The 13,560-nt window shown below is 38.7% G+C and overlaps 1 protein-coding gene across 1 annotated transcript in view; it reads right to left on the bottom strand.

Moving 5' to 3' along the window:
- THOC1 (THO complex 1) overlaps positions 1-9,893 on the bottom strand; it is a 55,406-nt gene extending 45,513 nt beyond the window's left edge. The window contains exons 1-7 of the mRNA XM_011288080.4: positions 9,749-9,893; positions 7,251-7,324; positions 7,095-7,155; positions 5,817-5,883; positions 1,829-1,947; positions 648-696; positions 145-240 (exon numbers count right to left, since the gene is read on the bottom strand). Of these exons, the coding sequence (XP_011286382.1) occupies positions 145-240; positions 648-696; positions 1,829-1,947; positions 5,817-5,883; positions 7,095-7,155; positions 7,251-7,324; positions 9,749-9,802 (520 nt within the window). The 5' untranslated portion in view covers positions 9,803-9,893. The remainder of the gene's footprint in view (positions 1-144; positions 241-647; positions 697-1,828; positions 1,948-5,816; positions 5,884-7,094; positions 7,156-7,250; positions 7,325-9,748) is intronic.
- Positions 9,894-13,560: the final 3,667 nt, after the last annotated feature.

Below are 13,560 nucleotides of genomic sequence, written 5' to 3'. Positions count from 1 at the left end.
AATTACCCAGTAAAAGAAAATAAAGTGACAATTTCCTATTAAACTTGTGAGAACTATTTTTCTTATTACCATCACAACAGCTTCTGAATTAAAAACTGAGAAAGATTCCCCTTCAAAACATTTATTTAATGCATAAAAACTTACCTGATTTCTCAGATAAAGGGAAAAGCCTGGCCAAAAAGAGTTGAATTCGTCCACAGAAGACTGTATTCTGGGATTTTGATAATCTTCTTAGGAGATCTAACAATATATGGAAATGAAGGTTATAGGAGATCATTCTATGTTTATTATAACTATACCCAAATTTGTTAACCAGCCTGTCAAGAGCATTTCCCTAAAGCAATAGTTCTCAAAACTGGGGTACAAACTATTGTCATAAAAAAAAGCACTAAAAAATTAGGAATGAAATGAGTTTAGCATGGACAAGATAAATTTTACTAATTTTTTTTTTTTTTGGTTTTAAGTTTATACCCCAAACAAGAACAGTTTAATTTAAAGTGAATGATCAGTTTTAACAAATCAGTCTGTTATAAAAATGATGGTACTAATCTATTTTTAAAAATTTTATCACTTGTGTTTAATTCAACCACTTGTTTCTCTAACCACATTTATGTTTTAACACGATCATTTACTAATTAATTACTTACCATTGCACATACGTAGTAGATAATTTTTCCCAGCAGAATAGAATGTATTCTGAAATTAAGACAGAAATTATTACTACTGTTCAGAAGTTGTTGCACACTCTTTGATGATAAGTTACAGGAAAGAAGGTATTAAAGAATACTAACATGGGATTGTAAGCTGGTGCAGCCACTCTGGAAAACAGTATGGAGGTTCCTCAAAAAAACTAAAAATAGAACTACCCTACGACTCAGCAATTGCACTACTAGGTATTTATCCAAGGGATACAGGTGTGCTGTTTCGAAAGGACACATGCACCCCTATGTTTATAGCAGCACTATCGACAATAGCCAAAGTATGGAAAGACCCCAAATGTCCATCGATGGATGAATGGATAAAGAAGTGGTATATATATACAATGGAATATTACTCGGCAATCAAAAAGAATGAAATCTTGCCATTTGCAACTACGTGGATGGAACTGGAGGGTATTATGCTAAGTGAAATTAGTCAGTCAGAGAAAGACAAATATCATATGACTTCACTCATATGAGGACTTTAAGAGACAAAACAGATGAACATAGGGAAGGGAAGCAAAAATAATATAAAAACAGGGAGGGGGACAAAACATAAGAGACTCATAAATATGGAGAACAAACAGAGGGTTACTGGAGGGGGTGTGGGAGTGGGGATGGGCTAAATGGGTAAGGAGCACTAAGGAATCTACTCCTGAAATCATTGTTGCACTATATGCTAATTCATCTGTATGTAAATTTAAAAAATAAAATTAAAAAAAAAAGAACACTAACATGCACTGAGTTTACAATGCCACTTTTACTTTTTCCCCCTCAAACATTTTAAGCGAAATAGATATTTTCACATATATAACAAAACATGTTACTGAGTAACTGTTTTAAATATGAAAAGTGTGCATTTTCCAGTTAATTGTTACTACTCAGTCAAATTTTGTTAAACTTTTTCTTCCCACATGCTTCTTAACTTGGCTCCCCAAGTAAGACAGTGTAATTCCCTCATAAGGACAAACTTTTCAGCAGTCACCAATATTAAAAATAAGCAAAAAAAAAAAAAAAACAAAAAAAAACAAACAAAAAACAAAACCCCAAAAACAAAAAAAAAAACTATCCTCTGAACTCTGAATCTGTAGAAACATAATGTAAGCATAAAAAGAAACTAAGGCACTTACTGATTTCCAAGTAGCAACATTTTTTTCCACAAAAGTGAATATCGTGTCACACTGATCCAAAGGAAGACAATCCAAAACATCTCCCAATAATACAAAAGGTGTAGATGCGGTACAAATACCTTCAAGTGGAGCACAAGCCAATTTAAAAATTTAAAAAACTGTACAGTAAAATAGCCCATGCAAAATAATTCTGAAGAATATCTTAACAGTATACTCTCTCACCCCTAACAAATTTTTTAAAAGACAAGAAATGGAAGCAACCTAAAAGTCCCCAATATGGGACATATTTAAGTAATTTTTGGTATGTGCACTCAATAATGATGATGATAATAATTCTTGATAATACTTCTAGAGCATTTACTATATGTCAGGCACGCTAAGTAAATACTTTATGTATACTAACACATTTAATCCTTATAACCCTATGAGGTAGATAATATTACCTCCAGAATGGGAAAACTGAGACACAGAGAAGTTAAATAACTTGCCCAAGGCCATAGAGCCAGTAAGTGGTAGAGCTGGGATACGAACCCAGGCAGTCTGGCTCCACAGTCTGTTTTCTTCACCACTAAGCTATTCAAAAGAATATAATGCAGCCAATTAAAAACGATGGTTACGACGACTATAACTTGGAAAATGCTTATAATGTTAAGTGAAAAAGGCAGGATTCAAAACTGTACGTATTATATGGTTACAATAATAAAAGTTTTAAAAAAGACTAGAGAAACTAAAAACATATACCAAAATGAATGGTAGTTTTTTAAAGTAGAGGAATTATGAATAGTATTTTCCATTTCCTCATTTCCAAATGTTCCATAGTGTTGTTAAATATCATTCTGATTTGAAAAGATGACCTTCAAAAAAGATAATAAAAAAAAGTTTCATACTGATGTCAACTATTATTAAACATTTAAAATAAAAGCATTGTTTGAAGGGAAAAGATGGTATAGTAAAAGGCTGTTTATTTCAAAATTCAATGTTATTTAACTACAGCAATAAATTTAAAAACTTTTTAAAGAAAAGGTCACTTGCACTAGCTAAGAATACTTTAATCTTGCTGCTCATTCTTCCTTCTCTCTTAAGGAAACACTTACTAGCACTTGTTAAATGTTTTAAAAAAGTAGCCATTTAAGCACAGTATGCAAACAACATATCTAGGGAGCACCGTAAGCCCAAAACGCTGCAATTGATACAGTATGTTCAATTCAAAAGAAAGTATTATTTCCAGCTCTACTCTGCACTGGTATGATGCCATCTGCAATGTGATGTGAGGGATACTGGCCAAGAACCAGTGGGTGGCATAAGGCAGCAGATTTCAACTCAATACAAGGGAAACCTGACAAAACTAAGAGAAATCAAATTAGTAAGCTCTATCAATGGGCGTATAGGCTGGATGACCACCTGCCAGGGATGTTATGGGGGGTGGGGTGGGGGCGGAGAGGCCAGAGATGGACTAGATAACTAGAAAACTGCCACAGTGCCTTACCACTTTAGATCCTGAGAAACAATATGCTCTGTACACCCAAGAGCTCTGAGAGGCATATTCCCTGCCCATAGCTGCAGTGTAGTTTGACATGAGTTAACTCACGTTTAATTACAGAACTTAAGAAAATTACCTAGATTCCACTCCTGAAGGTTCTGATTCAGTAAAACTAAGTGAGGCCTTGCAATCTCATTTAAAAACAGAGATTCAGTGGTGATTCTGACGAACTGGACTATAGCATGATCCCCTAGAACTTTCACAACCTGTGTCTTAGCCTTTCTACACCGCATTCTTTGCTTCACCTTAACCTTGGCCACAGATTCCCTCTTCTCAATTCCCAGACACTTTGCTATATTGATACTTCCATGGTTTTGTTTTCAATGCTTTTCTCTGCCTAGTTTTCCTCTTCTCATGTGGCAAATTTCTGCTCCATCTTTCAAAGCACATGACAAATATCCATGAACCTAAAAAACTCCTGATACCTTTGAACAGGCCACCCCATCTATACTTCTAAAGCACAGTATAGATAAATTATAGTATTTATCATACATTATTTTTAAGCAGACTATGAGCTTTTTAAGGGTAGGCATTTTTGTACATTTTAATCAGTAAAGTGTCTGATGATAAAGAGAAGCTCAAAAAGTATCTGCTGAGTTGAATGTAACAAAACATATTTATGGACAATTTGAAAACACGCCACATAAAGAATAATAATCTCTGTCAAGAAGGACTTTTCCCCATCCAATTAAATTAAAAAAGCATCTAAGACTTTATTTTCGGTGTAACTAAGTTCATAAGTTCTTATCTTTCTCAAAGTTCTAAATATAGACTTTGTATAACTTCAACTGTTAAACATATTACTAGTCTACCAGAGTTAACACATCAAGGTAATCAATGAATTAAGGAGACACAGCTGTTTGACAGAAACTGGGGAAGGAACACTCCATTGCAGAACTCATTTAGGTATGCTGAATGAATGAATGAATGAATGAATGAATGAATGAATGAATATCCTGTATAAAAGTTTAATGTGTGTCAAGGTGCCTGGGTGGCTCAGTCTGTTAAGTGACCAAGTCTTAATTTCGGCTCAAGTCATGAACCCACAGTTCGTGGGATTGAGTCCCACTTTAGGCTCTGGGCTGACAGCATGGGGATTTTCTGCTTGGGATTTTCTCTCTCTCTCAAAATAATTAAAGAAATATAAATAAAAGTTTAATGTGTGAAGTCAGAATTTATGAACTATGCTTAAGTTCACAGAATAGCTTGCTGCTGCACTAGAAGATCACTTTTACCTTGAATAGTCTAGTTTTTGTAGGAATAGGTATCAAAACAATGTGAATAATGCTTTACGGATTAAAAGGCACTTTTCACATAAATTATCTGAATTAATGAGTATTTCAATTAAATTTGTTAAAAGACTACTGATGAACTAGTTTTTCACTGCTTCTTTCTGCAAACATTTAATGAGCTCCCACTTACGTGTCAGACACTGCGTACTTCCTTTTTCTAATTTAAAAATTTTTTTTAAGTTTATTCATTTTGAGAGAGACAGAGAGAGCAAGTCAGGGAGGGGCAGAGAGAGAGAGGGAGACAGAGAATCCCAAGTAGGCTCTGCACTGTCAGTACCCGGCCTGATGTGGGGCTCGAACTCATGAAATGTGAGATCACGACCTGATCCGAAACCAAGAGGCGGATGCTTAACTGACTGAGCCACGCAGGCACCTCGACATTGTGTACTTCCTAAATGCCTTTTTTAGTCTTGAAACCATCCCCCAACATCACTGCCCCATTTTAACAGTCCCCTACTTTTCCTGCCAACAGTCTCTCCCAATCCAACTCTTCCACCATAGCTCCTTGTTAGCTTAGTATACAAAACCCTTAACAAAGAACCCTAAGCTACCTCTGCTGCTTCTTTCCTCACCATTGTCATCATCCTCTCACCCCTCTGCTCAACACAATTCTTTAGCCAGGCTGAACTTGGCCTTTTCGTAGCTGTGTATTCCTTTCCCTTCCTGCCTGACAAATCCATCATCCCTCACATCCCAGCTCCTGTTACAGCTTCCCTTCTAAGACCTTCCTTATTCCTTTAGAGTTTAGAGAATCACTCCAACCACACTTCATTCCTACTTCACAGTAATTAGACCATAGTAAGAAACTTACACATTTGTTTCCCCCATTAGCCACTAGGCTCCTTATGGGCAGGGATAGGTTTTCTGTACCATTGAATCTTCTAGTCCTGGCTCAGTACCAGGCACATAGTAGATGCTCAATAAATATTTACTGAATGAACGAAACAACTGGAGAACAAAGAAAGTGCCAAAATGTGTGCTGCATACTAGAGACGAGAAGTGTGAGCTAATTTCATTGGGATAACATCGAGGCAAAGGTAGTAGGGAGAATTTGAAAAACGAACAAAATCAAATAGATGAGAGGTAGGAGGAGAGTAAGTTTTAAATAAAGCATGTCACGTCCATGATTACTTAAAAAAAACAAAACCGTACTTACCTTCAGTTACTCCCCCAATAGCAAGAGAAATAATAGCTAAAACGTTTTCACATGATGAGTGATTTATCTACCAACAGAGGAGAAAACAATTTAATTTAGGGGCCAGGGGCCAGGCTAGTTTGATAAGAATAAAAACATATTTTCTGACATCAAATTATCAGAAATACAAGATAAACACATTTCTTACATATAATAAAATTACTAAGATAAAAATACAAAAAATGAAAAATAGTAATAGAATCATTAATTGTCAAAGTAGATCAAGTAAATAATAATCAAGGTGATTCACTTAAAATACAATGGTCTCAGGAAAATGGTTATATTACCATGACTATGGCAACAAGCTAATCAAGTACAGAAGCAGAGGCCATAACTCAATCAATGGCACAGGGCAAAGACAGGGCCAGGGTAATCAGTTGTACTGGTGTATCAATATGCCTGAGGGTTTTAATAGAAGGGAGGTAATGCTCAGGTTCAATAACATCATAGAAACTAGCATTTTTTGAGTGCTCGTTAAGTGTTTTATACAACAGCCTTGAAAGAATATTATTTCCCCTCTTACAAATGAAATTGAGCCTCAGTAAAGCAAAGTAACTTGTCCAATGCCTCACAAGGTGTATGTGACTAGGTCTGAAGAAGAGAAAAAAAAAATGAGTTTTGATACAGAATTGTTCAAAAGAAAGGGACACTGTATTATGGTCATTAGAAAAGGATCCAGCTTCTTGAGACACAAACTTTACTTAACCAAGAATAAACTGCTGAAAGTTTTCCTTTCCTTTGGGTGCCCCACTAATGGTAAATAAATTCAATTTTCATGTTTAGGTTAAATTTCTCTACTGAAGTTGGATAGGCTCTAGTTATTTTTGTATGCTTACTGATGAAGTCATCATAGGAAAATGAGGTCATGGAATCCCAGTACTCATGCTGAACATCCTTGGACTAGACCTTTCATGTTACTGAAGGATGTCACTGTTTCTAGAGCAAAGTGAAAGGGCCGATCTAAAATTCTAGTTCTTGCTCAGAAACACCTCATATCAACTTTTCTTCTATTCACTTGGAGAGCTCATTTGTTAAACCAAACCCTTAAATTTCACTTGTGCTGTCAAAATCCTGAACAATTACATAATCCCTATATTGTGATCAAGTCAGCTTTCACAAAGTAGCAAGTTCACTATAGAAAAAAATAATTGTAAATATCTATTGAGATAAAAGCAATTTCAAAAATAACATTTATTAATTTATCAGCAAAATTTTAACAATAAAGAAAAACATACTTACAATTTCTTCTTCTAGAACACCTCTGAAAGCTTGGTCAAGGGTACATTTTTTTTCATTTTCACTATTAAAAACAAAAGACACTTGAATTTTTTTAAACAGCTCAAGGTAAGTATAGCGATCTTGCCAAGTGATATTTCATGGATATCAATGCCTTACCTGCCAGGTAATTGGCTGAAGGTATTCAACAACGGCTTTATATTTTTGTTGTTCAGGGCCTCTCTAGTAGACTTCTAAAAAGTAAAAATAGCATGTAAGTGGAAATATTTTTGCTTATTATTTACTGAAAAACATTACTCATCAATAGTCTGTCTAGCTGGAAATGCTTATGCGTGGGAAAAATTACCTATCAGTCATTCCATCAGTAATTCTTTATTTTTTTAAGTTTATTTTTTTTTTTTTTGAGAGAGAGAGAGAGTGAGAGCGAGAGCAAGTGAGCAAGTGCGAGCCCAAGCAGAGGAGGGGCAGAGAGAGAGGGAGAGAGAAACTCCCAAGCAGGCTGCATACTGTCAGTGTACATGAGATCATGATCTGAGCCGAAATCAAGAGTTGGATGCCCAAGTGGCTGAGCCACCCAGGTGCCAATGATACACACTCTAATCACTGTGAACTTAACAAGAGCTTCCCAAGTAGACTTTCTCATTCTAGGTGTTCCCACCTACCATTTCTTAAAATATCACATACATGAGAGTATACTGTTTTTTTTTTTTTAATCTCCAAATGGCTCCTTATTTATAGGCTTTCATTTTAAAATTTCACAGCCCCCTCTCAAGTCCTTTATATTATCTCCCTCAACCCATCCAACCTTATTTCCCACTACAACTTAACATATACTCTCCACTAAGGTCTAGCCATTTTTTCATTATTTTCTGTCAAGCTCATTCTAGTGTTTTCATTTATGTTGTTCTTCCCACCAGCTCATGCACATTCTATCCATTCTTCAAGACCCATCTCAAGTCCTACCTTCTCTAGTTTGCTCAGCACAGTCCCTGACACATAGTCAACACTGAATACCTGCTAATTGTCTTAAACTAGCCATAATTTGAAAGACAAAAAAGCAGGGGGTGGGATTTGGCTCAGTTGGTAGAGCATGCAACTGTAAGTCTCAAGTTGTAAGTTTAACCCCTGCACTGGGTATAGAGATTACTTAAAAATAAAACTTAAAAAAACAAAAAAGAAGTATCAAAGACAAAAATACTGCAAAGTCATTCACTCTGTGAAAATCCACATACACTTGGAAAGTCATCTCTTTACCCCCAGGAGTTAGATTTACACTGGAAATGTCCATTCCTGACTCTGCCAAAAGGAGACTGTGTTATCTTGGACATATCTCCTTGTTTCTTTGTGTTTCAATTTCTTCACCAGTTAAATAAGGGGGTTGTTGTAGATGCTTATTACTATTAGCGGCAGAGGCACCACGTGGGAACTTGTTAGAAACGCACACTTTCAGGCTCCATTCCAGACCTACTGAACCAGTCTACATTTAACAAGATCTCCAAGTGATCCCACTGCACACTGAACCTTTAGAAGTACTGGACCAGATGATCTCCAATTAAATGGTCCCCTCTGCGACTAATACGATATTGGATATTGCTAACAGTTACTGTTAGCAGAATTTCAGAGCACCTGGGATTACAGCAAAATACACAGAAAGAAAACGATTCTGAAGACATAACTAAGATATAACCTGATTAACAAATAAACCCTCATTGTATGGGAAAAAAATAACCTGCACACAAGAAAACTGACTACAAAGAATCAATTTTCTTTCACAGAATTTTTATTCTGCCGTCACTATAACTAGGTAAGCACAGTTAAATATGTCAGTAGTTGAATCATGATTTGAAATACTGGCTCAAATGCTAAAGACAAATATAGGCAAACAACTTAGGACAGGGTTCTTCATGCTGTGATGGGCAACATAAAAAGAATCCTGGGTCCGAAGTCAGAAACACCAGGGAAGTACATCACCTAACTCTGGCAGGGGGGTGGTCTCCAATCTACCAGGCTTAACAGAACTTTGCCTACTTCACAGTGCTAAGAGTTAAATAAGCTAACAAAAACGCTCTGTAAGGCGCTCCCCAAATGCTCAAAGTACTCCTCCTCATTTTGTAAGAATAAAAAGACATCTGGCAACAATTCCCAAGCTGATCTCTGTTTTCCTGCTTTGGATCTCCTCGTTAATCTCTTAGGAGAGAGATATGGTAGGTTAAAGGGTGGTGAATAAGCGGCCAGAACCACCACCACCCGCAGCTTAGGGGGCGGGGCGGGAGCCAGTTCTCTGGGCTAAAACCACTCCCGCCTTCACCCTTAAGCAATTTTGGAGACACCTGCCCAGCTAAGCGAGCACCGCACGGGAGCTCGACCGCACTGGAGGGAGTCTGCGGATAAACCCTCCACGCAGGGCACAAAGGCGCCCAGAACGCGGAGTTCAGAGACCTGCCTGCAGAAGGACGGAGGCGGACAGCTCAGGACGCACGGAAGAGGCAAGTAATGCGTCTTTCCCACCTCCCAACCCCCGACGGGGCCGGGAGCCGACACCGCGCCTTACACACCTCCGTCCCCGCTTTACCCCAGAGCAAAATTCGAGTGTTTTCAGGAAGAGGAGGAAAAAGATAGAGCCGGGTTAGGGCCACACTCTCCCACGGTCCGCTCACCGTAAACCGCGTCCGCGCTTCAGGCAAACTGAAGAGTGGCGGCGTCGGAGACATCTTCTCGGCTGCGCGTGCCCGCCACCGCGCTGCGGCGCTCGCGGATGACGTCAAGCGGGAGTAACGAGATTGCTGCCTCCGTGTTCGGCTAGAGCGGCCTGTGAGCCTAGGGGTGGGTCGGCTGGCTGCTGGCCGCTTCCGCGGTGACTTGAATTCAGCGGGGCGTTGGAAGGCTGAGTCAGCCACACCATGTCTAGTCCGGTTTCGTAGGGAACTGTTGGGGTGACGGTATATGAGGGGCCTCGCCCTGTAAGCTCGGCGCTGCTCGTCGGGGAATAGGCCGGGACCCGCGCAATTGTGGTGGTTTTCCTGCTTTGGGGAAACCGGGTGAATGGCGGGTAGTAAGGCTCTCTGGGTCGCGCTGGAAGGTAACCGCTGCCCGGGAATCCAGAGCAGGTGGGTTATCTGGGAGTGCCCCAGGCTGGGGAAGTTGTTGGCAGTGCCTGTGATCTCCGGACCGTAGTCGTTCTCCGGAGGGAGTGGTCTCAGCTACGGCCTTGCTGAGTAGTTCGTGGGCCTTTATAGTTCATGGGCTCTGTAGCTTAGGAGCAGTTCCCTTTTATGTGAAATAGAAAAAAAAAGGGGGGGGGAGGGTGGCGCCTGGGTGGCTCTGTCGGTTAAGCGTCCGACTTCGGCTCAGGTTATGATCTCACGGTACATGGGTTCGAGCCCCGCGTCGGGCTCTGTGCTGACAGCTTGGAACCTGGAGCCTGCTTCGGATTCTGCGTCTCCCTCTCTCTCTCTCTACCCCTCCCCGCTCGCACTCTGTCTCTCTCAAAAATAAATAAAATGTTTTTTTTTTAAAAAAAAGCCTGTATCACAAGTCTGTCGAAAAGCTCAAATGAAACAAAGCAAATGTGGCTTGTAATGGGAATATGAGCATCATTGTCAATATCTTGGTATCAGTTAACTTTGCTGCACATAGAGGTGTCTACTGAAAGAGACCGAAGAGGAATGCAAAACTCGAGGCTCGTTGGAAAATGGATGGCACTGCATCCAGGGTAGAGACCCCAGTTGCAAAACCCTTAGTCCTCACAGGGGAGGCTTGGCCAATGAAAGGCCAAGGGGCACTTTCTCTGTTGGACTTAAATGCTGTGGGGAAAGCAGCACTGACCCAAATGGGAGGAACTTCCCTAACGATCTTAGACCGTTCCATGTGTACCTTGTTTCCTTCTTTGGCTTCTAACAAGAATACAGGAAGCTAACCAAAGGATAATTTTGCATAATCTTGCCCCTAAGTGGGAATTGTGAACAATGGTGGCTACCCGGAGCATTGCAGTCTTTTTTTAGCATCAACAGAATCCGGGCGCCTGGGTGGCTCAGTCGGTTAAGCGTCTGACTTCGGCTCAGGTCATGATCTCCCGGTCTCGCCATCGGGCTCTATGCTGACAGCTCAGAGCCTGGAGGCTGATTCGGATTCGGATTCTCCCCCACTCTGCCCCTCCCTCACTCATGCTCTGTCTCTGTCTCTCAGTAATAAATAGGCGTTAAAGAAAACTTAGAATCAACGGAATTACTCATGTTTGAGTGTATGACTTAAATTTACAAGTTGACTAAATAAACTGGTATTAGCTGATGTAATAGGATTATTATTATATTACAGATAATTATTAACTATCTGGAGTACAACTAAGACATGAGAGGTAAATTAAAAAAAATTTTTTTTTTACAAGAATTCAAACATAAGAACTAGAGTGTATTATTCACCAAAGCCCCATGACTTAGAATTCTATTTGTTTATTTGACAAACATCTGTTAGGCACTTGTATACAGTGGACAGTATTTGTTGAATAAATAATAACTATTTGAACAAATGATTGAACAAAATAATATAGCTTAATTCTTTTTTGAGGAACTCTATTTGACATAAAGGAAAACTATACAATTTCTATCAGTAATTTAGGTAATAGTTGCTATAAGTGATCAAAAGAGAATCAATACCACATGTGGTCAAGGAACCTTCATGCATTCCTCTTCGATCTTTCTCTTTCAGTACACACTGAATAGGAGAGATCTTCCAAATAGAATGGTATGAGCAGAAGTGTGGAAGGGAGAAGGCACAGTGAAAGATAGCTGTTTATTTTTACTTTAACATTGGCTTCTGCACAGAAATAGGGCTCAAGCGTCCAGCTGGAACCAGATTGTATTGATGTTTGCGGCCAAAGAATGTTATGGGTTTAAAAATGGCTTTTACAGCAGGTTATTACTGGCAGTTTATTTTGGAGTGAAGGAGAGAAATAAGTCATTTTGCTGCTAATGAGTGAGGCAACACCAGATGAACGTGTAGGAAAAAACGTAATCAGGTGACAATGGGGAGTTATTGTTTAATGAGTACAGATTTTAGCTTGGGAAGATGACAAATTTCTGAAATGGATAGTCGTAATGATTGTGCAATAATATGAATGTACTTATGTCACTGAATTGTACACTTAAAATGATTAAAATACTAAGTTTTATGTATGTTTTACCACAATAAAAATTTAAAAAGAAAACCTATTTTTAAAAAGGCAGCAATCTGATGCTAAATACCTTAAAGACAAACATCAAAGACATTGGTATGATCTTGAGAACTCAAGGTAAGATTATATTCATTCAATAAGGCCAAGAAGTAGAGAATGCATTTTTAAAAGGTGTCCATCAAAAATCACTACAGTAAAATATTTAAGCATTTAAATATTTAAGCATGTTAATAAATGTTTTATAATTCTGAGTGCACTTGACATTGTAGTACCTCATTTGATCCTCTATGTGATATTTTGAGGTGGGTAATACAATTATCTTACAATTATTTCATCCATGAGGAAGCAAACTCAAAGAAATAGGGTTCTTGATATCGGGAATCAGCAAAATAAGACAACCCAGGAGTTTTGATTCCAAAATTTGTGCTCATTACTGTCATGATAGTATGTTATATTGTCATGGGTAATGGTCAAGTTTTAATGACCACCACCTTATGACACTTTCTTGTAGTATTTCTATACCTTACAACAACATTGTGCATAGTTCTATAACAGTGAGGAAAAGTTTCAGCTGTCCTAGCTCACATGGCTAGAGAAAGCTAGTTTGGGAATTGAGCCTACCTTTAGTACCAAAGCCTGTATTTTTCTAAAGTCTTAACTCTTGAATCATTACCAAGCCATAGGCCTAATTAATATCCCATAATTATTTCCTTACAGTTAGATATGGGTGAGGATCCCACTGTCATCAATAACATGTGAATTTTCAAAAGTATGTAATAAAGGGCAGGCATCCAATGCACATAACATCTTCACTTACAGTTACTGAGCACCTGTTTTTCCTAGCAAGGTAAGGTGGACCAGGGACTGCCTCTCTTAGGAAATACCCTCCATGGGGAATTCTAGGCTGAGTGGTTTAGATCAGTTCTAAGCATTCACATCATTATTCTTTTTCTTTGGAGTACTCTCACTTGGATTCAAGTTACCATTGGAGTAATAACAGAAAAGGACCAAGGAGGAAGCTTAGTCTGCTTTTGTTCTGGTGTTTATCCTCTGGTCCAGGCCAAAGGAAACTTTTTGTTCTGTGATCACCAGCTACGTTAGGATGTTGGATTGCAGCTTTTGCTGGTTCAGGTTCTGGGCCCTTAGCCATCTTTCCCTTTCTCTCTGTCACTTGAGTGGATTGAAATAATTATATTGATAGGGAGTTGATGTTTGAGAAGCAAAGCTGAGAAAAAAGAATGAGACTCCTACATTTGGAGAGAAGTGGAACTGCAAAGAATAAGAATGGAAGAGAGATGG

The sequence above is a fragment of the Felis catus genome, chromosome D3, assembly GCF_018350175.1.
Source record: "Felis catus isolate Fca126 chromosome D3, F.catus_Fca126_mat1.0, whole genome shotgun sequence".
Taxonomy (NCBI): Eukaryota; Metazoa; Chordata; class Mammalia; order Carnivora; family Felidae; genus Felis; species Felis catus.
This window is presented reverse-complemented; position numbering and strand designations above follow the sequence as displayed.